General features: G+C 43.1%; 1 protein-coding gene across 3 annotated transcripts in view; it reads right to left on the reverse strand.

Annotated features, from left to right (window-relative positions):
• The window catches only part of nlrc3 (NLR family, CARD domain containing 3), a 103,000-nt gene that overhangs the window by 30,518 nt on the left and 47,316 nt on the right, over positions 1 to 25,166 (reverse strand). For all 3 annotated transcript variants that reach the window (XM_073060024.1, XM_073060025.1, XM_073060023.1), the window contains 4 exons: positions 16,629 to 18,384; positions 1,894 to 1,980; positions 1,082 to 1,165; positions 919 to 1,002 (listed from right to left, as the gene is read on the reverse strand). In XM_073060024.1, the coding sequence (XP_072916125.1) occupies positions 919 to 1,002; positions 1,082 to 1,165; positions 1,894 to 1,980; positions 16,629 to 18,384 (2,011 nt within the window). The remainder of the gene's footprint in view (positions 1 to 918; positions 1,003 to 1,081; positions 1,166 to 1,893; positions 1,981 to 16,628; positions 18,385 to 25,166) is intronic.

The following is a 25,166-nucleotide window of genomic DNA, read 5'->3' on the forward strand; positions in this document are numbered from 1 at the left end:
ATCCATAGGCAGGTCGGGAGAAACAGAGTCAGGGCTTTCTGGTCAAGGAGTTTGTCAAAAAAGCTGAAAGAAGGAGATGATGGAGGGTACAGAGAGAATGGGGAACATCTGTAATAGAGCTAGGGTGTCAAAGTGGAAGCAGAAGAGTCATAGAACACTACAGCACTGAAACAGGCCCTTCAGCCCATCTTATTCATGCTGAACTTGTATTCCGCCTAGTCCCACTGACCCGTACCTGGTCCATAGTCCTGTCTATCCCTCCCATCCATGTACTTATCCAAGCATCAGCTGAATGTTGAGCCCACGTTCACCACTTAGATTGGCAGCTCATTCCACACTCTCATCACCCTCCGAATGAAAGTGGAGGTGAGGTTCTTGATTAGTCAGGGCGTCAAAGGTTACGGGGAGAAAGCAGGAGAATGGGGTTGAGAGGGTTAATAAATCAGCCATGATGGAATGGCAGAGCAGACTTAATGGGACAATTTGCTCCTTATGTCCTATGGTCTATCTATACCCCTCATAATTTTGTGTATCTATCAAATCTCCCCTCTTTCTCCTACACTCCAAAGATTAAAGTCCTAAACTATTCTACTTTTTCTATCATGCAGTCCTGACAACATTCTTATAAATGTTCTTTGCATTCTTTCAATCTTACTGATTGCTTAACACTGTATATTTCCGGTCTACCACCATAAGAGGTGTGGTGCAAACCTTTAGTTGTTCTTTCAGTTGATCAGATATTGCATATCCGGCTCAGTTCTATTCAAACCACACATGATGTGAGAGGCAGACAGCACAACCACCACAGGAAGCTGCACAAACTGAGCAGAGAAGTCAGTCCTTCTTCTTTCCCTCCTCACCAACCCCCTTCCTCCTCTTACACTTCACCCTCCCCTCCCTGTCCATAGACTCACTCACTTGAGGAAGGTCAGGCCCTGGTTGATCTTCAAGGCATCAGCAAGTGCCTTGGCTCCTTTGGGTCCGATGGAGTTGCTCCTCAGGCTGTGGGGAAACAGTGAGTGGATGAAACATGGTGAAAGGAGAGGGAAACAGCTGAACACATTCAGTAGTGAGTACTTACTCCAAAGCAGACAGGGTACGGTTCACCATCAGTGACCGAGCAATTGCCTTCGCCCCCGGGTTGCTGATCAGGTTTTCAGCCAAGCTGCTCAAAAAACATCCAAAGACCAGGTTAGAGTAACCCCATGGGTACCCTGCACATCACAGACAAGCCACACACTCCTAGCACAGTGCCAGTGCTACCGCACCCCAGATCTTGTGACCAATGCCAATCCCATCTCATGCTTGTGACCACTGTTATCCGATCCAATACCCAGTACCACTCCAGTCCTTGTGCCCTCTGCTATTCCAGCCAGTGCCAGTGCCTTCACATCTTCCCAGCCAGTGTAAATGCCACCTGCCATCCCAGCCAAGGCCAGTGCCTGTGCATGCCCTCTGCTATCCACGGCCAGTGCTAATGCCATCCTTACCACTGTCATTCCATCATCAATGCCCTACTATTTGAACCCAGTACCAACATCCACCAATCCAGTGGCCATGCCAACTCCAATTCAGTGCCAATGCCCACTGCCATCTGATCACTGCAGGAAGGGTTGGTTCCGATGAGTTAAGTACAGCATAATGTAGTCCAGATTTGTAGGAAATTAGCAACTTCTGCAATCCCAGAGTATTACTGGGAAGGTCTGACGATTCTAATTCTGTGTTTAAGATATTTCAATTGCACTTTTTATTTCTACTGACTTTGTTGCCTCACTTTGTAGACTGTAGTGAGCTATACCCAGCCTTGCCTGCTGGGTAGTAATGGCTGGGGTGCTGGGTACAACAGCAATGACTGAGAGTGCCCCAGGGGAAGGTGTTCAGAGGTAGACGTACCTGATCTTGCTGATTTGACAGTCCTTTGCACTTAGCAGGCTCCCCAGTAAATCCATCACATTGTCTTTGAACTGGTTATTCTCCAACCTTTAAGAAATGAATTAAATCTGTGTTACACTGAGCCACTGCACCGTCAAGACAGCAGCGAATCAGATGCTCAGAGATCTACCATTCCTTTACTGAGAACTTAAATATAATTATTGCCAAAGCTCATACCCAAAAGCTTTACTGAAGTCCCTGTAGATTACACCAACCTCATTATTCTTATTGATGAACTGACTCGTCTCCTGAAAACATTCAATCAGGTTAGGCAGACGGGATTCCCCTCAATAAAATTACGTTGACGATCCATAAGCCAACAAGACAGGAGCTCTTTGTCCCATCGAGTTTGCTCCACTATTCAGTCATGGCTGATTTATTTTCTCTCTCAACCCCATTCTCCTGCCTTCTTCCCATGATGTTTGACACCTTTACTAATCAAGAACCCATCAACCTCCACTTTAAATGTACTCAATGACTTGGCCATCCACAGCCATCAGTGACAATAAATTCCACAGATTCACCACAGTTTAGCTAAATAAATTCCTCCTTATCTCTGTTCTGAAAGGATGCCCCTCTATTCTGAGGCTGTGTCCTCTAGTCTTAGACTCTCCCACCACAGGAATCATCTTCTCCACATCCACTCTATCCAGGCCTTCCACCATTCAATAGGTTTCAATGATACCTTTCAATTCCAGTGAATACAGTCGCAGAGCCATCAAACACTCTTCATAAGACAAGCTGTTCAATCCTAGAATCATTTTCGTGAACCTCCTTCCAACCCTCTCCATTTGAGCACATTTATTCTAAGATAAGAGGTCCAAACTTGCTCACAATTCTCCATGAAGCCTCACCAGTGCTCTATAAAGTCTCAACATTACATCCTTACATTTATATTCTAGTGCTCTGGAAATGAATGCTAACATTGCATTCACCTCCCTCACCACAGATGCAACCTGCAAGTTAACCTTTAGGGATTCCTGCACAAGGACTCCCAAGTCCCTTTGCAGCTCCATTTTTTGTATTTTCTCTCCACTTAGAAATTAGTCAACCCTTTAATTTCTTCTGATAAAGTGCATGACCATACACTTCCCGACACTGTATTCCATCTGCCATTTCTTTGCCCACTCTCCTAATCTGTCTACGTCCTTCTGTAGTCTTTCTACTTCCTCAAAACTACCTGCCTCTCACCCTATCTGCATATGATCTGCAAACTGTGCAACAAAGCCATCAATTCCATCATCCAAATCATTCACATATAACATAAGAAGAATCGGTCCCAACACAGACTCCTGTGAAACACCTCTAGTCACTGGCAGCCAGTCAGAAACGGTTCCCTTTATTCCCACTTTTTGCCTCCTGACAATCAGCCACTGCTTTATCCATACTCCAATCCTTCCTGTGCCTCATGTAAGGCATCTTGTCAAAGGCCTTCTGGAAATCCAAATACACAACATCAACCAATTCTCCTTTGTCTATCCTGTTTGTTACTTCTTCAAAGGATTCTTAACAGATTAGTCTGGCAAGACTTTCCCTTGGGAAATCATGCTGACTACAGCCTATTTTATCATGTGCCTCCAAATACTCTGAGATCTCATCCTTAATAATTGACTCCAACATCTTCCCAACCACTGAGATCAGACTAACTGACCTATAATTTATTTTCTTCTGCTTCTTTCCCTTCTTGAAGAGTGGAGTGACATTTGCGGTTTTCCAGTCTTCCGGAACCATTCCACAATCTAATGATACTTGAAAGATCATTACTGATGCCTCCACAATCTTTTCAGTACCTCTTTCAGAACTCTGGGGTGTACACCATCTGGTCCAGGTGACTTATCTACCTTCAGAACTTACTTATGGTAACTTCACACACTCAATGTCCCCTAGTGTCTTCCACAGTGAAAACTGATGCAAAATATTTATTCAGTTTGTGTGCCATTTCATTGTCCCCCATTACTACCTCTCCAGTATCGATTTTCAGCAGTCCAAAATCCGCTCTCGCTTCTCTTTTACACCTATATGTATCTGAAGAAACTTTTAAAACCCTCGTTAATATTATTGTCTAGCTTACTTTCATATTCCATCTTTACCTTCTTAATGATTTTTAAATTGCCTTCTGTTGCTTTTAAAAGCTTCCCAATCCCCTAACTTCCCATTAATATTTGCTCTGTTATATGCCCTATCACTATGGTTCTCATCCTCCTGCCAAATTAGTTTAAACACTCCACAAAAGTTCTAGCAAACTTGCCCACAAGGACATTGGTTCTCCTGAGGTTCAGATGTAACCTGTCCCTTTTGTGCAGGTCATACCTTCCACAGAAGTGATCCCAATGATCCAGAAATCTGAACTTCTGCCCTCCACACCAGTCCCTCAGCCACACATTTATCTATCAAAAGCTCCTATTCGTGCCCTCATTAGTGTGTGGCACAGTCAGCAAACCAGAAACTACCCTGGCAGTTCTGCTTTTCAGCTTCCTACCTAGTTCCCTACAATCTCTCTTCAAGACGTCCTTGCCTTTCCTATCTATGTCATTGGAGCCACTATGTACCGAGACCTCTGGCTGCTCACCCTCCCTTTTTAGAAAACTGTGCACCTGATCCTAACGTCAGGGAGACAACACACCATCCGGATGTCCACAGAATCTCATCTCTATTCCTTTAACTATGGAATCTCCTGTCACTACAGCAGTCCTCTTTACCTTTCTTTTCTGAGCCACAGAGCGAAACTCAATCCAATAGCCCAAGTTGCTGTGGCTACCCCCGGTAGATTGTCCTTCTCAATAGTATCTAAAACAGTTTACTTATTATTGAGAGGGATATCCACTGGGTACTCTGTACTGACTGCCCATTTCCTTTCCTTTTCCTGACAGTCACCCAGTTGCCTGTCTCCTGCAACCTAGGGGTGACTACCTCCCTGTAGCTCCTGTCCATCACCTCCTCATTCTCCCAAATGAGTCAAAGGTTATTGAGCTGCAGCTCCAGTTCCTTAACACGTTCTCTGAGGAGCTGCAGCTCAGTGCAGCTGGTGCAGGTGTAATTATCTGGGAGACTGTGGGACTCACAGAATTCCCACATCTTACACAACGGACATAACACCATCCCTGGAGTCATTCTCATGGCACTAACTGTCCCCTAACACATGAGGAATGAAAAACAAAGAAAAAGAAGAAGAAGACATTTAACCAGATAGTTACAGACTATTATGTGTAATTCTGGTCACTTTCCTACAGGAAAAATATCAATAAAATTGAAAAAGTATAGAGGAAATTTACAAGGATGTTGCTGGAACTTAAGGACCTGAATTATCGGGAAATGCTGAAGAGGTTAGGACCTTATTCCCTGGAGTGTAGAAGAATGAGGTGAGATTTGATAGAGGTATACAAAATTGTGAGTGGTATAGAGGGGGTAAATGCAAGCAGGCCTTTCCTTCGAGGTTGGTGAGACCAGAATTAGAGGTCATATATTCAGAGTGAAATGTGAAATATTTAAGTGGAATCTGAGATGGAACTTCTTCCTCAGAAGGTGATGAGGGTGTGGAACGAGCTGTCAGTACAAGTGGTGCACGCAGGTTTAATTTCAACATTGAAGAGAAGTTTGGATAAGTATATAACAATTACAGCACAGAAACAGGCCATCTCAGCCCTTCTAGTCCATGCCAACACTTACACTCACCTAGTCCCACTGGCCCGCACTCAGCCCATAACCCTCCATTCCTTTCCTGTCCATATACCTATCCAATTTTACTTTAAATGACAATACCGAACCTGCCTCTACCACTTCTACTGGAAGCTCATTCCACACAGCTACACTCTCTGAGTAAAGAAATTTCCCCTTGTGTTACCGTTAAACTTTTGCCCCCTAACTCTCAAATCATGTCCTCTTGTTTGAATCTCCCCTACTCTCAATGGAAAAAGCCTATCCACGTCAACTCTATCTATCCCCCTCATTATTTTAAATACCTCTATCAAGTCCCCTCTCAACCTTCTACGTTCCAAAGAATAAAGACCTAACTTGTTCAACCTTTCCCTGTAACTTAGGTGCTGAAACCCAGGTAACATTCTAGTAAATCTTCTCTGTAATTTCTTTATTTTGTTGATATCTTTCCTACAATTCGGTGACCAGAACTGTACACAATATTCCAAATTCGGCCTTACCAATGCCTTGTACAATTTTAACATTACATCCCAACTCCTATACTCAATACTCTGATTTATAAAGGCCAGCATACCAAAAGCTTTCTTCACCACCCTATCCACATGAGATTCCACCTTCAGGGAACTATGCACCATTATTCCTAGATCACTCTGTTCTACTGCATTCTTTAATGCCCTACCATTTACCATGAATGTCCTATTTTGATTAGTCCTACCAAAATGTAGCACCTCACACTTAACAGCATTAAACTCCATCTGCCATCGCTCAGCCCACTCTTCTAACTGGCCTAAATCTCTCTGCAAGCTTTGAAAACCTACTTCATTATCCACAACGCCACCTACCTTAGTATCATCTGCATACTTACTAATCCAATTTACCACCGTATCATCCAGATCATTAATGTATATGACAAACAACATTGGACCCAGTACAGATCCCTGAGGCACACCACTAGTCACCGGCCTCCAACCTGACAAACAGTTATCCACCACTACTTTCTGGCATCTCCCATCTAGCCACTGTTGAATCCATTTTACTACTTCCATATTAATACCTAACGATTGAACCTTCCTAACTAACCTTCCGTGTGGAACCTTGTTAAAGGCCTTACTGAAGTCCATATAGACAATATCCACTGCTTTACCCTCGTCAACTTTCCTCGTAACCTCTTCAAAAAATTCAATAAGATTTGTCAAACATGACCTTCCACGCACAAATCCATGCTGACTGTTCCTAATCAGACCCTGTCTATCCAGATAATTGTATATACCATCTCTAAGAATACTTTCTATTAATTTACCCACCACTGACGTCAAACATACAGGCTGATAATTGCGAGGTTTACTCTTAGAACCCTTTTTAAACAATGGAACTACATGAGCAATACGCCAATCCTCCGACACCATCCCCGTTTCTAATGACATTTGAAATATTTCTATCAGAGCCCCTGCTATTTCTACACCAACTTCCCTCAAGGTCCTAGGGAATATCCTGTCAAGACCTGGAGACTTATCCACTTTTATATTCCTTAAAAGCGCCAGTACTTCCTCCTCTTTAATTGTCGTAGTTTCCATAACTTCCCTACTTGTTTCCCTTACCTTACACAATTCAATATCCTTCTCCTTAGTGAATACCGAAGAAAAGAAATTGTTCAAAATCTCCCCCATCTCTTTTGGCTCCACACATAGTTGTCCACTCTGTTTCTCTAAGGGACCAATTTTATCCCTCACTATTCTTTTGCTATTAATATAACTGTAGAAACCCTTTGGATTTATTTTCACCTTACTTACCAAAGCAACCTCGTATCTTCTTTTAGCTTTTCTAATTTCTTTCTTAAGATTCTTTTTACATTCTTTATATTCCTTGAGCACCTCATTTACTCCATGCTGCCTATATTTATTGTAGATCTCCCTCTTTTTCCGAACCAAGTTTCCAATAACCTTGAAAACCATGACGCTCTCAAACTTTCAACCTTTCCTTTCAACCTAACAGGAACATAAAGATTCTGTACCCTCAAAATTTCACCTTTAAGTGGCCTCCATTTCTCTATTACATCCTTCCCATAAAACAAATTGTCCCAATCCACTCCTTCTAAATCCTTTTGCATCTCCTCAAAGTTAGCCTTTCTCCAAACAAAAATCTCAACCCTGGTTCCAGTCCTATCCTTCTCCATAATTATATTGAAGCTAATGGTATTGCGATCACTGGACCAGAAGTGCTCCCCAACACATACGTCCATCAGCTGACCTATCTCATTCCCTGACAGAAGATCCAACACTGCCCCTTCTCTAGTTGGTACCTCTATGTATTGCATGGATGGGGGGGGGGGTGCTCTGGAGGGCTATGGTCCAGTTGCAGCTCAATAGGATTAGACAGAATATATTTGACACGGATTAGCTGGTCCAAACATTCTGTTTCTGTGCTGTAGTTCTTTATGACTATGATTCTGAGTGAAGAAGCTCCCTCTCATATCCTCCCTAAGTATCTACCAAATCAGCAATCTGTAATCTTGCTGGATGCTGCCTGGGTTGTCTCATCTATCTGCTTTGGACCAGTCAGAGTTGAAAGACACAAATATATCGGCTGGGGTGGACAGAACCATGAAACAATTTTGGTTGTTGGTTGTAGCCCTGTACAATGACCAGTAAGAAGGTGACCCAAGTTGGTTAGGTGACCTTGAGCCAATGGGGTGGAGATCCAACAGTTCAACTGATGAAGAACACTTTAAGGGTCAGGAGCTCCAAATACGCAGGGGCGATAACTCTCCAGTAACCAGAGACCGACCATCGCGGATAAGGAGGACCCCACGGACACGTGGAGATCGGGACCATGAGGAAAATCTGGCCAGCATAGACTCCTTTCCTGGGTAATATCTTTTTTCTTCATAAACTTTTCATGGAGGGTCAGGGATTCTAGTGGTAGAGCACACAGGGAGTTAGCTTGTGAACCCCATGTACTTTCTAGTTGTGAAGATGATAAGTTACTTGTCGGTAAATACAGATTCTCTGTGCCTCACTGATCATTATTACAAGGGGTGATTCTTGTAACAATTGGTTAGGCAGGACAGCCACACACAAAGCCATGTTGACTATTCCTAATCAGCCCCTGTCTATCCAAATACTTATATATCTGGTCTCTTGGAATACCTTCTAATAACTGTCCACTACTGATGTCAGGCTCACCAGCCTATAAATTCCTGCTTTATTCTTAGAGCCTTTCTTAAACAACAGAACAACATTAGCTATATTCCAATCCTCCAGCACCTCAAGGACAATTTAAATATCCCTGCAAGGACTCCTTCAATTTCAGCACTAGCGTCCCACAGGAAGGGAATACCTTATCAGGCGCTGGGGGTTTATCCACCCTAATTTGCCTCAAGACTGCAAACACCCCATCTCTTTTGGCTGCAAGCATAGATTACCACTCTGATGCTCCAGGGGCAATTTTGACCCTTGCTATTCTTTTGCTCTTAATATAACTATAGACATTTTTTGGATTTTTCTTCACCTTGCAAGAGCAACCTCATGCCTTTTTTTTAGCCCTCCTGGTTTCCCTCGAGTGCATCTCTTATACTCTTCAAATGCCTCGTTTGTTCCTTGCGGCCTCTACCGGCAGTGCACTGCCACCTTTTTCTTAATCCAGGCCTCAATACCTCTCATAACCAAGGTTCCGTAAGCCTGTTATCTGTGATCAGTGAGTACCTGGAACGCACGGCCTGAGAAAGTGGTTGAAGCTGACAAAATGGAAGAAGTGTCTGGATGAGCACACGAATAGCTCAGGCAAGATTTTATACCCCAAGTGCTGGAAGATGGGATTAATACCATGAATAGAGTACCCATGAATCAGCATGGATTGATTGGGCTGAATGGCCTGTTTGGACCTTAAGACATAGAAGCAGAAGTAAGCAATTCGGCCCATTGAGTCTGCTCTGCCATTCCATCATGGTTGATTTATTTTCCATCCCAACCCCATTCTCCTGCCTTCTCCCTATAACCTTTGACGACCTTACTATCCCGGAACCTATCAACCTCTGCTTTAATTATACCCAATGACTTGGCCTCCACAGCTGTCTTTGGCAATAAAGTCCACAGATTCCATGCTCCATCAATCTACAAGCCATGGTATTCAGGGACTTGGGATACATTACCTTTTACGGTTATGCAACCGTATGTAGTTTTTATTAATGTAATCCTACAATGCATATAAAAAGTATTCAATCCCCTCCCTTGGGTGAATACTGTTTTACAACATTGAATCACAGTGGAGTTAATCTGTGTTTTTTGACACTGATCAACTGAAAAAGACTCTTTTGTGTTAAAGTGAAAACAAATCTCTACATAGTGATCTAAATTAATTTCAAATATAAAGCACAAAATAATTGATTGCATAAGTATTCACCTCTTTAATATGACACACTAAATCATCACTGGTACAGCCAATTGGTTTTAGAAGTCACATAATTAGTTAAATGGAGATCATCGTGTGCAGTCACTCCAAGCAACTCCATTAAAAGGTTAATGAAAAGCACAAGTCAGGAGATGGATGCAAGAAAATTTCCAAGTTGCTGAATATCCGTTGAAGGACAGTTAAGCCAATCATCAAGAAATGGAAAGAATATGGCACAGCTGTAAATCTGCCTAGATCAGGCCATCCTCAAAAACTGAGTGACTTTGCAAGAGAAAGACCTATGACAACTCTGGAGGAGTGACAAGCTTCAGTGGCTGAGATGGGAGAGACTGCAGCTATTGCTTGGGTGCTTCAACAATTGCAGCTTTTTGGGAGAGTGGCAAAGAGAAAGCCATTGTTGGAAAAAAAACTCTCAAGAAATTTTGGTTAGAGTTTGCCAGAAGGCACGTGGGAGACTCTGAAGTCAGCTGGAAGAAGTTTCTATGGTTTGATGAAACCAAAATTTGAGCTTTTTGGTCATCAGGCTAAATGCTATGTTTGGTGTAAACCAAACACTGAACATCAGCAAAAACACACCATCCCTACCGTGAAGCATGGTGGTGGCTGCATCATGCTGTGGGGATGCTTCACTGCAGCAGGCTCAGGAAGGCCTGAAGGTAGAAGGTAAAATGAAGGCAGCAAAATACGGTGAAATCCTGGAGGGAAACCTGATGCAATCTACCAGTCTGCGACAGAACTGTGATGTGGGAGAAGATTGTTTTTCAAACAAAACAATGACCCCAGCATAAAGCCAAAGCTACACAGGAATGGCTTAAAAACAAGAAAATAATGTCCTGGAGTGGCCAATTCAGAGTCATGACCTCAACCCAATTGGGAATTTGTGGCTGGACTTGAAAAGGGCTGTTCACTCATGATCCCCATGCAAACTGGGAGAGTTTGGGCAGTTTTGTAAAGAAGAATAGGGAAAAATTGCAGTGTCCAGATGTGCAAAGCTGATAGAGACCTAACCACACAGACTCAAGGCTGTAATTGCTGGCAAAGGTGCATCTACTAAATACTGACTTGAAGGGGTGAGTAATTATGCAATCAATTATTTTGTGTTTAATAATTCTAAGAAATTTAGACCAATTTGTAGAAATTTGTTTTTGCTTCAACAGGAAAGAGTCTTTTCTGTTGTTCACTGTTAAAAAAGGCAAATTAAATCCACTGTGATTCAATGTTGTAAAACAATAAAATATGAAAACTTCCAAGGGGTGAATACTTTTTATTGGCATTCTATGTGCAAAATATGAAGTGTGCTACGTTTTGCACTTTGACCCGGAGGAACCTTGTTTCGTTTGGCTGTTTTCATGTGTATGGTTGAACGACAATTGCATTTGAACTTGAACTCTGGCTAAAGAAATACCTCCTCATCTCTGCTCTAAAGATACACCCTTGTATATTGAGGCTGTGCTCTCTGGTCCTGGACTCTCCCACTATCGCATGCACCATCTCCACGTCCACTCGCTTTGCTGTACCACTCTGATACCAAAACCAGAAGAGTGGGGTTTTGTTTAGAAAAGATACTGAAAATGTTTAAATGAGGTGTATAAAATTATCAGAAACCTGGATAGGTGACAGAAAAGGCTGATTTCCCTTTGCAGAAAGAGTAGCATCTTGGGACACAGATGTAATTCAGTCAGTAGGAAGAGGAGAACAAAAGACAGGGATTATTTTTCACCCAGTGGATAATAGAATATGGAACCATAAGATATGGAGCAGATAAGGTAGCAAAAGTGAGTGGAAAGTTGGATGATTGGGAAACTTTTAAAATCCAACAAAAAGCAACTAAAAAGCTATAAGAAGGGAAAAGATGAAATATGAGGGCAGACTAGCCAATAATATAAAGCAGGATACCAAAAGTTTTTTTCAGTTATATAAAGAATAAAAGGGAGGTGAGAGTTGATATTGGACCACTGGAAAATGATGCTGGTGAGGTAGTAATGGGGGACAAAGAAATGGCAGATGAACTTAATGGGTACTTTGCATCTGTCTTCACTGTGGAAGACACTAGCAGTGGGCCAGAGGTCCGTGAGTGTCAGGGAGCAGGAGTGAAAGCCATTGCTATTACAAAGGAAAAAGTGCTAGGTAAACTCTGAGGTCTTGAGGTGGATAAGTCACCTAGGACAGATGGACTACATCCCAGAGTCCTGAGAGAAGTTGCTGTAGAGATTAAGGATGCATTGGTCATGATCTTACAAGAATCACTTGATTCTGGCATGGTCCCGGAGGACTGGAAGATTGCAAATGTCACTCCACTCTTTAAGAAGGGAGGAAGGCAAAAGAAAGGAAATTTTAGGCCAGTTAGCCTAACCTCAGTGGTTGGGAAAGTGTTGGAGTCTATTGTAACCCAAAGAGGTAATGTTAGAAAGTTCCACTTGTGGAGGGATGAAAACGAGGTTTACTGAATTTTAAAAAAAATTAGAATGAGGGGGGAGCTATGTGAGAATGACGTGTGGCTGACTCAGGCGGGAAAGCGAGAGAAACGCAGCAAACTATTAAAGATATAAACAGTTAAAAGTGGAATTAGTAGTGAGGATCTCTACCCTACTTCTTGAAAATCTCAGGGTGAAACCCTGGAGGAAAGACAGTAGCAATTAAAAAATCTATTGGAGCTACGGCTACAACAGATAACAGCTGTAACGAGACAATATCGACAGAGACAAGTGTCCAAGATCTCTACTGTGTAACCGAGAATTAGTTCTGTTAAATTACTATGGGATTTTGGTCAGGCTTTTTGTTGTGTAAGTTATGTCAATTGACTTTCCATGGATGATCAACTATTTCACCCAATGAAACAAGAAACAAAATGGTGATCCAAGATCGAATAACCTGCTCAGGAATGAAATATTTAAGGATTTAATATGGTTGGATATACAAGTTTATTTTATTCGAAGGATCTGAATTTGATTTTCTGCAAGATCTGATTATTTTTTCAAAGACCTTAAGTTTCCGAATGAGATTTACTTTGTTTAAAAGTTGTGATGTTGAAGAATTGTTTTGAAATGAGTTAAGCTGTGTGTGTGTGTGTGTATATAAATTTTAATATTTGAATTTGTAGACATACTGCCTGGAACTGAAACCGAAGTTAACTATAGTACTTACGAATAGGATTTCAATTAATTTTCAAACTAACTAGGGATAAATAAAAAGGAAAGGTTAGTCTGTAAACCTTTAAATGGGGAATAACACTATAGTGAATTAGTTAAAGAAATTGGAGTAATTAAGGTTATTCTAATGAATCTCACTGATTCTAACTAAAAAGGAATTTGCCTTTGAGAGTTAGGGGGCAAAAGTTTAAGGGTAGTATGAGGGGGAATTTCTTTACTCAGAGAGTGGTAGCTGTGTGGAACGAGCTTCCAGTAGAAGTGGTAGAGGCAGGTTCAGTATTGTCATTTAAAGTAAAATTGGATAGGTATATGGACAGGAAAGGAATGGAGGGTTATGGGCTGAGTGCGGGCCAGTGGGACTAGGTGAGTGTAAGCGTCGGCATGGACTAGAAGGCCTGTTTCTGTGCTGTAATTGTTATATGGTTATATTGTTTTGTTTGATATCTGAGATTTGGAACCTAAACAGAATGTCAGAATTTTGATTTGTTCTTACTCATGTAAATATTTTGTATGTACTAATTTTAATAAACAAAACTTGCCTCCAGAATTGTGTATTTTCTATTCACTACCTCCTTCCGATATCTGGAGCTTCTAATGGCCTACTAGCCTACTAGGTGTAGTCATTTGATTTTCTCATAAGGAGTGCAGCAACCAGTCACGTGAGATAAGACCGGTGCTACACAGGTGTTACACTATTATTAAAGATGAGGTTCTGGGGTACTTGGAGACTAATGATAAAGTAAGTCAAAGTCAGCAAGGTTTCTGTAAAGAGAAATCGTGCCTAACAGATCTGTTAGTTTTCTTCGAGGTAGTAACCAGCAGGGTGGACAAAGGAAAAACAGTGGATGTTATTTACTTGGATTTTCAGAAGATATTTGATACGGTGCCGCACATGAGGCTGCTTAACAAGTTAAAATCTTATGGGGTTACAGGAAAGATACTACCACGGATAGAGGAATGGCTGACTGCCAGGAGGCAGCGAGTGGGAGTAAAGGGGGTCTTTTCTGGTTGGCTGCTGGTGACTAGTGGTGTTCCTCAGGGATCAGTATTGGGACCACAACTTTTCACATTGTTTGTCAATGATTTAGACAATGAAGATGACAGCTTTGTGACAAAGCTTCTGGATGATACAAAGATAGGTGGAGGGGTTGGTAGTGCTGAGAAAGTAATGCAATTGCAGCAAGACTTAAACAAATTGAAAGAATGGCAAAAAAAAAGTGGCAGATGGAATAGAGTGTTGGGAAATGTATGATAATGCATTTTGGTAAAAAGAACAATAGTGCAGACTATTATGGGGAGAAGGTTCAAACATCAGAGGTGCAGAGGGACTAAGGAGTCCTCATGCAAGACTCTCAGGTTAATTTACAGGTTGAGACTGTGGTAAAGAAGACAAATACAATGTTGGCATTTATTTCAAGGGGAATAGAATGTAAAGTCAAGGAGATAATGCTGAGGCTTTAAATGACACTAGTCGGGCTGCAGACTTGATGGGCTGAATGGCCCAATTCTGCTCCTGTATGATCTCTTCGGCAACCTCTTTCAGAACTCTGGGATGTACACCATCTGATCCAGGTAACTTGTCTACCTTCAGACCTTTCAGCTTCCCAAGAACCTTCTCTCTCCATGAACAACTGCCATGGCAGCATAGCAGATAGTGTGACACTTTTCCAGAGTTCGGAGTGTAATCCCGGCGACCTCTGAAAGTAGAGTCTGTATGACCTCCCCGTAGAATACATGGTTTTCCATGGCTGCTCGTTTCCTTTAACAATCCAGTGACTACCAGGTAGGCTAATCGGTGATTATATATTATCCCATGATGGGTTAGGGTTAACTAGGGTTATGTGGTTGCTGGAGCAGTGTGACTCAAAGGGCAGAGAGGCCAACTCCACGTCAGATAAAAAACAAAAACAAAACTGGAGAGGCACAAAGCCTTCTCCCCACCACTTGTATAGAGGGTGGAATTAATAAGTTCAATCGTTCATGAAAATCAAAAATATCACAAATGCTGACATACAAAATGCCAGAAACACTCAGCAGGTCTGGTTGCATTTACGGAAAGAGAAACAGAGTTAATGTTTCAGACTCCAGTGTCTTCATTTGATGGCCTGAAATGCTAGCTCTGTTCCCCTCTTCACAGATGCTGGCCGACTTGCTGACCATTTTCTATTTTGTTTTATTAGAGATGCAGCATGGTAGCAGGTCCCTCCACTTCTCCTCATGTGATCAATTAGCTTACTAACCCCTATCTTTGGAAGCCAAAGCGTTCATGGGATGGAGGTACAAACTCCGATGGACAGTGGAGGGAATCGAAGCCAGGGTGCTGATGCTGTAATAGCGTTAGGCTAACCACCACGCTACTATGCCGACTCCCGCCCCCCCCCCCCCCGATCTTTATTAACCTAAGTACTTCCAGAGGCTGGTTAACCATTAAAATGTATGGTACTGTGCAAAAGTCTTGTGCGCCTAAGGACACCGCACTGTTGTAATTTTATGTATTACACTGTACTGCTGCTGCAAAATAACATGATAAACGTGATCCTGACACAGGTCTCTATTGTGCACTAAGAATGAGAATGGGGCAGGGAGAGGGGAATCATGGTTGAGAAAAGGGTAATGGAGAGGGGAAGGAGTGAGAAACACTCTGTAATGATCAATAACCCAATTGTTCGTAACCTTGCCAGGAGTCTTAGGGCTGGGTGTTTCTGCATCCTCACCATCACCCGACCCTAGCACTCCTCTGCCACCTGTCCCACACCAACTCCCCCACCCCCACGCCTGTTACTCTCCACTCTCACCATTCCCAACATCCTTTCTTCCCACCAGATTTACAAACTTGCTCTCGACTCCACGTTGACAAATACAGTACTGTGCAAAAGTCTAGGCATTCTAGCTATATATATGTGCCTAAGACTTTTGCACAGTACTGTAGGAGTAGAATTAGGCCATTAAGCCCATTGAATCGGCTCCACCATTCCATCAAGGCTGATTTATTTTCCCTCTCAATCCCTTTTTCCTACCTTCTCCTGTGAACCTTTGATGCCCTGTCTAATCAAGACCCTATCAACCTCTGCTTTAAATATACCCAGGACTTGGCTTCCACAGCCATCTGTGGCAATGAATTCCACAGATTCACCACCCTCTGGCTAAAGAAATTCCTTCTCACCTCTGTTCTAAATGGACATCCCTCTATTCTGAGGCTGTGTCCTCAGAATCTTGGCTCTCCCATGATAGGAAGCATCCTCTTCACATCCATTTTATTGAGGCCTCTCAATATTCGGTAGCTTTCAATGAGATTTCCCCCACCCCATTCTTCTAAACACCACTGAGCACAGGCCCAGAGCCATCAAACACTCCTCATTCCTAGGATGATTCTCATGAATCTCATCTGGGCCCTCTCCAATGCTAGCACAACTTTTCAAAACTCCTCCACATACTCCAGATGCGGTCTGATCAATGCCTTATACAGGCTCAGCAAAGGGCCGGTACCTGAGGTTGTGGCAGTACAGAAGGCGGGGGAGCAGGCTCTTGAAGATGTTGTAGCTGAGGCAGTTGGAGAGGTTGGTCTCTTCCATACACTCCTCGGACACCTGCAGGAGGTAGGCCAGAGCGGAGCAGTTGATAGGGGTCAACCTCCCAGCCAGACTGCCGGTTCGCAGGGCGTCTGCCACCCCTTTGGCGATGTCTGTGTGCTGCAGCTCGTGCAGGCAGTGCATGATGTTGACCGTCCGCGAGGAGATGACGTAGTCCGTATTGAGGCAGCCCTGAAGGTGGTGGGCCACGGGGTTCCGGTAGCTGTTGTGCTCGTCCCTTGTCAGGAGCAGGCCCTGCAGCAGCCGGTTCACCTCAGGAGAGAGAAGCCCAGAGAGGAACCGTATAAAAACATCTAGGTGGCCATCCTCTGACTGCAGTGACTTACTGACAGCATTCTTAAAGTGATTGTGGAAGCCAATCTTGGGCCAGGACATGGCACTCTCGGTAAATAGATCAAATATGGCCCTTTTAGAGGCAGTGTAATAATAGATGGCAGCCAGGTACTCCTGCACAGTAATGTGTGTGAAATAGTAAACTGTGCAGATACTCGATTCATCCTTGACAAAGATCTTACTGCACAAGCCTCCCTGTAGTGATGAAAGGTCAATACCATGGGCCTTTATGTCCTGCTCGTAGAAAACAAACTTGCGCTTAACTAACCCACAAAATGCCAGCCTGCTCAGGTTGGCAATCAGTTTCTTGTTGTTGCAAAAGGCTTGCTCAATCTTCAGTGCCTCCTGTTCCTTTTCCTGCCAATCCCCATTGAGAATCATTTTGAAGAAATGGGTGTAGATTTCTGTCATGGTCTGGGGGAAGTTGCCGGCTTTCTGTCCATCGTTACTTGTTCTGAGGTAGTAGGCGAGAGATAGGCCAATCATTAGACAAAAGGAAGGCACGGAGCACAATATGTTCAGTGACTTATGGGCCTTTATGTGTGAAAAGACCTCCGTGGCCACCGCTTTTTCTTCAAACAGCGTTTCCAAGAAGTCTTCCATCTCCACTTCTTCGAAGCCCCTGAGTTCCGTCATCCTGTCTACAAGACCTGCTGGGATTTGGCTTGCTGCGGTTGGGCGTGAGGTGATCCAGACTGTTGCCTGAGAAAAGATGTTGCCTCGTATTATGTTGGTGATTAAGTTGTCGATTTGGATGTCCTTCTTTGGGTCGACACAGATCTGTGAATTTGAGAACTCCAGTGGGTATTTGAACTCATCCAAACCATCAAAGACCAGCACCACCTTTGCTGACCCATTCAGAATGTGGTTGGCTTCAGCAATGTGGGGAAAGGTCAACTTGACCAGCTTTTCTGCAGATATCCTCTCAAAGGAGTTCAGCTCCCGAAACATGAAGGGAAGTATAAAAGTGACGTCTTTGTACAACTCCCCCTTCAACCATTTGTACACGAGGATTTTTACCAAAGTGCTCTTCCCAATTCCAGCCACTCCAACTGTCACTGAGATCCGTGGTGGCATACTAACTTTCGATGAGGGCAGGAAGAGCCTGTCCAGTGGGGTGTGTCTCGAGCTGTTCTTCACACCTCTGGTGGCTTCTGTTTGCATGACGTCATGTTCCTTCTGCTGGATGTCCGTCAGCCCATCGATTAGCAAGAGGTTAGTGAGTCGTTCCAGGGATGGCTGCTCGCACATGGTACTGAGGTCATGGCCACTGCCAAACTTACTCTGTAGAACTTCCATGTGCTTCTGTATCATTGGTTCTTTAAACAAGAGCAAAAGAGATTGGAATGAAGATCAAACAACACAGTGAAATAAGGAAGTACAGTTTTTCCAGATGTTAGATCCTGGTATCACATGCACAAAATGCTGGAGAAACTCAGCAGGTCAAGCAGTATCTAAGGAAATGACAAGAGACCTGAATCTAAGGAGACCTTTCTTCATGATCTCAGCCCAAAACGTTGACTGTTTATTCATTTCCATAGATGCTGCCTGACCTGCTGAGCTCCTCCAGCATTTTGTGTGTGTTACTCTGGACTTCCAGCATCTGCAGAATCTCTTGTTTTTTAATTCAAAGGATCAGAAGTCAAGAATGAGGTATAAAACTTGTTGCTTACTGCTGTGTTATTGTGTTTCGAGAACAAAGAATGGACATAAAAGAAGGACCAAGAACAAAGAAATCATGATTGTCCTCTACAAAAACTATCTCCAACTGAAAAGATTCCCTTGAAGAGAAAATCCTACAAAATATTATGGATGAAGCCCTGCCCACCATTGAGCACAACTACATAGAGTACTGTCCCAGGAAAGCAGCATCCATCATCGAATCGATATGGGTAGAGCTGTATAACACTAAGGGGCAGAAAACGCTGGTGGGAGTTGTGTACAGGCCACCTAACAGTAGTAGTGAGGTTGGGGATGGCATTAAACAGGAAATTAGAAATGCATGCAATAAAGGAACAGTAGTTATAATGGGTGACTTCGATCTACATATAGATTGGGTGAAACAAATTGGTAAAGGTGCTGAGAAAGAGGGTTTCTTGGAATGTATGCGGGATGGTTTTCTGTACCAACATGTCGAGGAATCAACTAGAGAGCAGGCCATTCTAGATTGGGTATTGAGCAATGAGGAAGGGTTAGTTAGCAATCTTGTCGTGAGAGGCCCCTTGGGTAAGAGAGACCATAATATGGTGGGATTCTTCATTAAGATGGAGAGTGACATAATTAATTCAGAAACAAAGGTTCTGAACTTAAAGAAGGGTAACTTTGAAGGTATGAGACGTGAATTAGCTAAGGTAGACTGGCAAATGATACTTAAAGGGTTGACGGTGGATGGCAAAAAAATAAACCAGGGAAGGTAGTGCACCCATGGCTGACAGAGGAAATTAGGGATAGTATCAAGTCCAAAGAAGAAACATATAAATTAGCAAAAACAATGCGGCACACCTGAGGACTGGGAGAAATTCAGAGACCAGCAGAGGAGGACAAAGGGCTTAATTAGGAAAGGGAAAAAAGATTATGAGAGAAAGCTGGCAGGGAACATAAAAACTGACTGTAAAAGCTTTTATAGATATGTGAAAAGAAAAAGATTGGTCAAGACAAATGTAGGTCCCTTACAGTCAGAAACAGGTGAATTGATCATAGGGAACAAGGACATGGCAGACCAATTGAATAACTACTTTGGTTCTGTCTTCACTAAGGAGGACATAAATAATAGACAATAGACAATAGGTGCAGAAGTAGACCATTCGGCCCTTCGAGCCTGCACCGCCATTCTGAGATCATGGCTGATCATCTACTATCAATACCCGGTTCCTGCCTTGTCCCCATATCCCTTGATTCCCCTATCCATAAGATACCTATCTAGCTCCTTCTTGAAAGCATCCAGAGAATTGGCCTCCACTGCCTTCCGAGGCAGTGCATTCCAGACCCCCACAACTCTCTGGGAGAAGTTTTTCCTTAACTCTGTCCTAAATGACCTACCCCTTATTCTCAAACCATGCCCCCTGGTATTGGACTCTCCCAGCATCTGGAACATATTTCCTGCCTCTATCTTGTCCAATCCCCTTAATAATCTTATATGTTGCAATCAGATCCCCTCTCAATCTCCTTAATTCCAGCGTGTACAAGCCCAGTCTCTCTAACCTCTCTGTGTAAGACAGTCCGGACATCCCAGGAATTAACCTCGTGAATCTACGCTGCATTTCCTCTACAGCCAGGATGTCCTTCCTTAACCCTGGAGACCAAAACTGTACACAATACTCCAGGTGTGGTCTCACCAGGGCCCTGTACAAATGCAAAAGGATTTCCTTGCTCTTGTACCCAATTCCCTTTGTAATAAAGGCCAACATTCCATTAGCCTTCTTCACTGCCTGCTGCACTTGCTCATTCACCTTCAGTGACTGATGAACAATGACCCCTAGATCTCTTTGTATTTCGCCCTTACCTAACTCTACACCATTCAGATAATAATTTGCCTTCCTGTTCTTACTCCCAAAGTGGATAACCTCACACTTATTCACATTAAACACCATCTGCCAAGTATCTGCCCACTCACTCAGCCTATCCAAGTCACCCTGAATTCTCCTAACATCCTCATCACATGTCACACTGCCACCCAGCTTAGTATCATCAGCAAACTTGCTGATGTTATTCTCAATGCCTTCATCTAAATCGTTGATGTAAATCGTAAACAACTGTGGTCCCAATACCGAGCCCTGTGGCACCCCACTAGTCACCACCTGCCATTCCGAGAAACACCCATTCACCGCTACCCTTTGCTTTCTATCTGCCAACCAGTTTTCTATCCATGTCAATATCTTCCCCCCCAATGCCATGAGCTCTGATTTTACCCACCAATCTCCTATGTGGGACCTTATCAAATGCCTTCTGAAAATCGAGGTACACTACATCCACTGGATCTCCCTTGTCTAACTTCCTGATTACATCCTCGAAAAACTCCAATAGATTAGTCAAGCATGATTTACCCTTGGTAAATCCATGCTGGCTCGGCCCAATCCTATCACTGCTATCTAGATATGCCACTATTTCATCCTTAATAATGGACTCTAGCATCTTCCCCACTACTGATGTTAGGCTGACAGGATGATAGTTCTCTGTTTTCTCCCTCCCTCCTTTCTTAAAAAGTGGGAAAACATTAGCCATTCTCCAATCCTCAGGAACTGATCCTGAATCTAAGGAACATTGGAAAATGATTAACAATGCATCCACAATTTCCAGGGCCACCTCCTTTAATAATCAGACCATCTGCACCTGGGGATTTGTCAACCTTCAGTTCCATCAGTCTACTCATCACTGTTTCCTTCCTAATGTCAATCTGTTTCATTTCCTCTGTTACCCTATGTCCTTGGCCCATCCATACATCTGGGAGATTGCTTGTGTCTTCCCTAGTGAAAACAGATCTAAAATACTCATTAAATTCTTCTGCCATTTCTCTGTTTCCCATAACAATTTCACCCAATTCATTCTTCAAGGGCCCAACATTGTTCTTAACTATCTTCTTTCTCTTCACATACCTAAGAAAGCTTTTGCTATCCTCCTTTATATTCCTGGCTAGCTTGTGTTCGTACCTCATTTTTTCTCCCCGTATTGCCTTTTTAGTTAAGTTCTGTTGTTCCTTAAAAATTTCCCAATCATCTGTCCTCCCACTCACTTTAGCTCTGTCATACTTCCTTTTTTTTTAATGCTATGCAATCTCTGACTTCCTTTGTCAACCACTGTGGCCCCTTTCACCCCTTTGAATCCTTCTTTTTCCGGGGGATGAACTGATTTTGCACCTTGTGCATTATTCCCAAGAATACCTGCCATTGCTGTTCCACTGTCTTTTCTGCTAGGATATCCGTCCAGTTAACTTTCGCCAGCTCCTCCCTCATGGCTCCATAGTCTCCCCTGTTCAACTGCAACACTGACACCTCCGATCTGCCCTTATCCTTCTCAAATTGCAGATAAAAACTTATCATATTATGGTCATCTTCCGGAAATAGTAGGGGACCGAGGGTCTAGTGAGATGGAGGAACTGAGGGAAATACATGTTAGTAGGGAAGTGGTGTTAGGTAAATTGAAGGGATTAAAGGCATATAAATCCCCAGGGCCAGATGGTCTGCATCCCAGAGTGTTTAAGGAAGTAGCCCAAGAAATAGTGGATGCATTAGTGATAATTTTTCAAAACTTCTTAGATTCTGGATTAGTTCCTGAGATTGGAGGGTGACTAATGTAACCCCACTTTTTAAAAAAGGAGGGAGAGAAAAACCGGGGAATTATAGACTGGTTAGTCTGACATTGGTGGTGGGGAAAATGCTAGATTCGGTTATCAAAGATATGATAACAGCACATTTGGAAAGAGGTGAAATCATCGGACAAAGTCAGCATGGATTTATGAAAGGAAAATCATGTCTGACGAATCTTATAGAATTTTTTGAAGATGTAACTAGTAGAGTGGATAGGGGAGAGCCAGTGGATGTGGTATATTTAGATTTTCAAAAGGCTTTTGACAAGGTCACACACAGGAGATTAGAGTGCAAACTTAAAGCACACGGTATTGGGGGTATGGTATTGATGTGGATAGAGAATTGGTTGGCAGACAGGAAGCAAAGAGTGGGAGTAAACGGGACCTTTTCAGAATGGCAGGCAGTGACTAGTGGGGTACCGCAAGGCTCAGTGCTGGGACCCCAGTTGTTTACAATATATATTAATGATTTAGACGAGGGAATTAAATGCAGCATCTCCAAGTTTGCGGATGACACGAAGCTAGGCGGCGGTGTTAGCTGTGAGGAGGATGCTAAGAGGATGCAGGGTGACTTGGATAGGTTAGGTGAGTGGGCAAATTCATGGCAGATGCAATTTAATGTGGATAAATGTGAGGTTATCCACTTTGGTTGCAAGAACAGGAAAAAAGATTATTTATCTGAACGGTGGCCAATTAGGAAAAGGGGAGGTGCAACGAGACCTGGGTGTCATTGTACACCAGTCATTGAAGGTGGGCATGCAGGTACAGCAGGCGGTGAAAAAGGCAAATGGTATGTTGGCATTCATAGCAAAAGAATTTGAGTACAGGAGCAGGGAGGTTCTACTGCAGTTGTACAAGGCCTTGGTGAGACCGCACCTAGAATATTGTGTGCAGTTTTGGTCCCCTAATCTGAGGAAAGACATTCTTGCCATAGAGGGAGTACAGAGAAGGTTTACCAGATTGGTTCCTGGGCTGGCAGGACTTTCATATGAAGAAAGACTGGATCGACTAGGCTTATACTCACTGGAATTTAGAAGATTGAGGGTGGATCTTATTGAAACGTATAAAATTCTAAAGGGATTGCACAGGCTAGATGCAGGAAGATTGTTTCCGATGTTGGGGAAGTCCAGAACGAGGGGTCACAGTTTAAGGATAGAGGGTCCTTTTAGGACCAAGATGAGAAAAACTTCACACAGAGAGTGGTGAATCTGTGGAATTCTCTGCCACAGGAAACAGTTGAGGCCGGTTCATTGGCTATACTTAAGAGGAAGTTAGATATGGCCCTTGTGGCTAAAGGGATCAGGGGATATGGAGAGAAAGCAGGTACAGGGTTCTGAGTTGGATGATCAGCCATGATCATACTGAATGGCGGTGCAGGCTCGAAATGCCGAATGGCCTACTCCTGCACCTATTTTCTACGTTTCTGTTTCTATCAAGGACTCCCATCACCCTAGCCAGGCTCTCTTCTCACTGCTGCCATCAGGTAGGAAGTACAGGAGCCTCATGACCCACACATTAGGTTCAGAAAGTTATTACCCCAAAACCATCAGGCTCCTGACCCAGAGTGGATAACTTCACTCAACTTCATTCACCCCATCGCTGAAATGTTCCCACAACCTATGGATCTTTTTCAAGGACTCTTCATCTCATCTTCTTGATATTTATTGCTTATTTATTTACTCATTTGTATTTGCTCAGTTTGTGGTCTTTGACATTTTGGTTGTTTGTCCATCCTATTGGGTGTGGTCTTTCATTGACTCGATCATGTTTCTTGGATTTACTGTGAATACCCACAAAGAAATGAATGTCAGGGTTGTATGTAGTGACATACGTACTTTGATAATAAATTTGCTTTGAACTTTCCAATGTTCCATTAATAACAATTAACCTATAGAACAGCCAATACAAGTGTGTTGATGCCTACTGCAGGAAAACTGAGAAGCTTCTGGAAAAATGCAGAAGCAACCATACAATTATGAGAAAACTCACTAAACAATTACTTGCACATATGATAATATAAAGGTACAAGTAGGCAGAGAAAAGTTAAACTACGAGAAAAATAACAATTCCACACCCTAATCCAACACATGCAAGGGGCTAGTCATTTCTAAAACAAGGTATGTAGAATTTTATACAGCATCAAAGCAGGCCCTTTGGCCTATCTTGCCCATGCTGGCCAAGATGCCCCATCCAAGCTAGTCCCATTTATCAATGTTTGGCCCAAAACCTCCTAAACCTTTCCAAGCCTTGTAACCTGCCCAACTGTACTTTAAACAAATCGTTCCTCTGGCAGCTGATTCCACATATAGTGCGTGTTAATCTGAACTTTCTGTGTCGCTGTGCAAGATCCTGAGCTGGCAGCTCTTCCCTGGAGCAGTCTGCTCCATGACATGAATGGGGAGAGCAAACATCTCTCTGTAACATGAATGGGGAGAGCAAACATCTCTCTGTGACATGAATGGGGAGAGCAAACATCTCTCTGTAACATGAATGGGGAGAGTAAACATCTCTCTGTAACATGAATGGGGAGAGCAAACATCTCTCTGTGACATGAATGGGGAGAGCAAACATCTCTCTGTGACATGAATGGGGAGAGCAAACATCTCTCTATAACATGAATGGGGAGAGCAAACATCTCTCTGTAACATGAATGGGGAGAGCAAACATCTCTCTGTGACATGAATGGGGAGAGCAAACATCTCTCTGTGACATGAATGGGGAGAGCAAACATCTCTCTGTGACATGAATGGGGAGAGCAAACATCTCTCTATAACATGAATGGGGAGAGCAAACATCTCT

Source organism: Hemitrygon akajei, chromosome 11 (assembly GCF_048418815.1).
Source record: "Hemitrygon akajei chromosome 11, sHemAka1.3, whole genome shotgun sequence".
NCBI lineage: Eukaryota > Metazoa > Chordata > Chondrichthyes > Myliobatiformes > Dasyatidae > Hemitrygon > Hemitrygon akajei.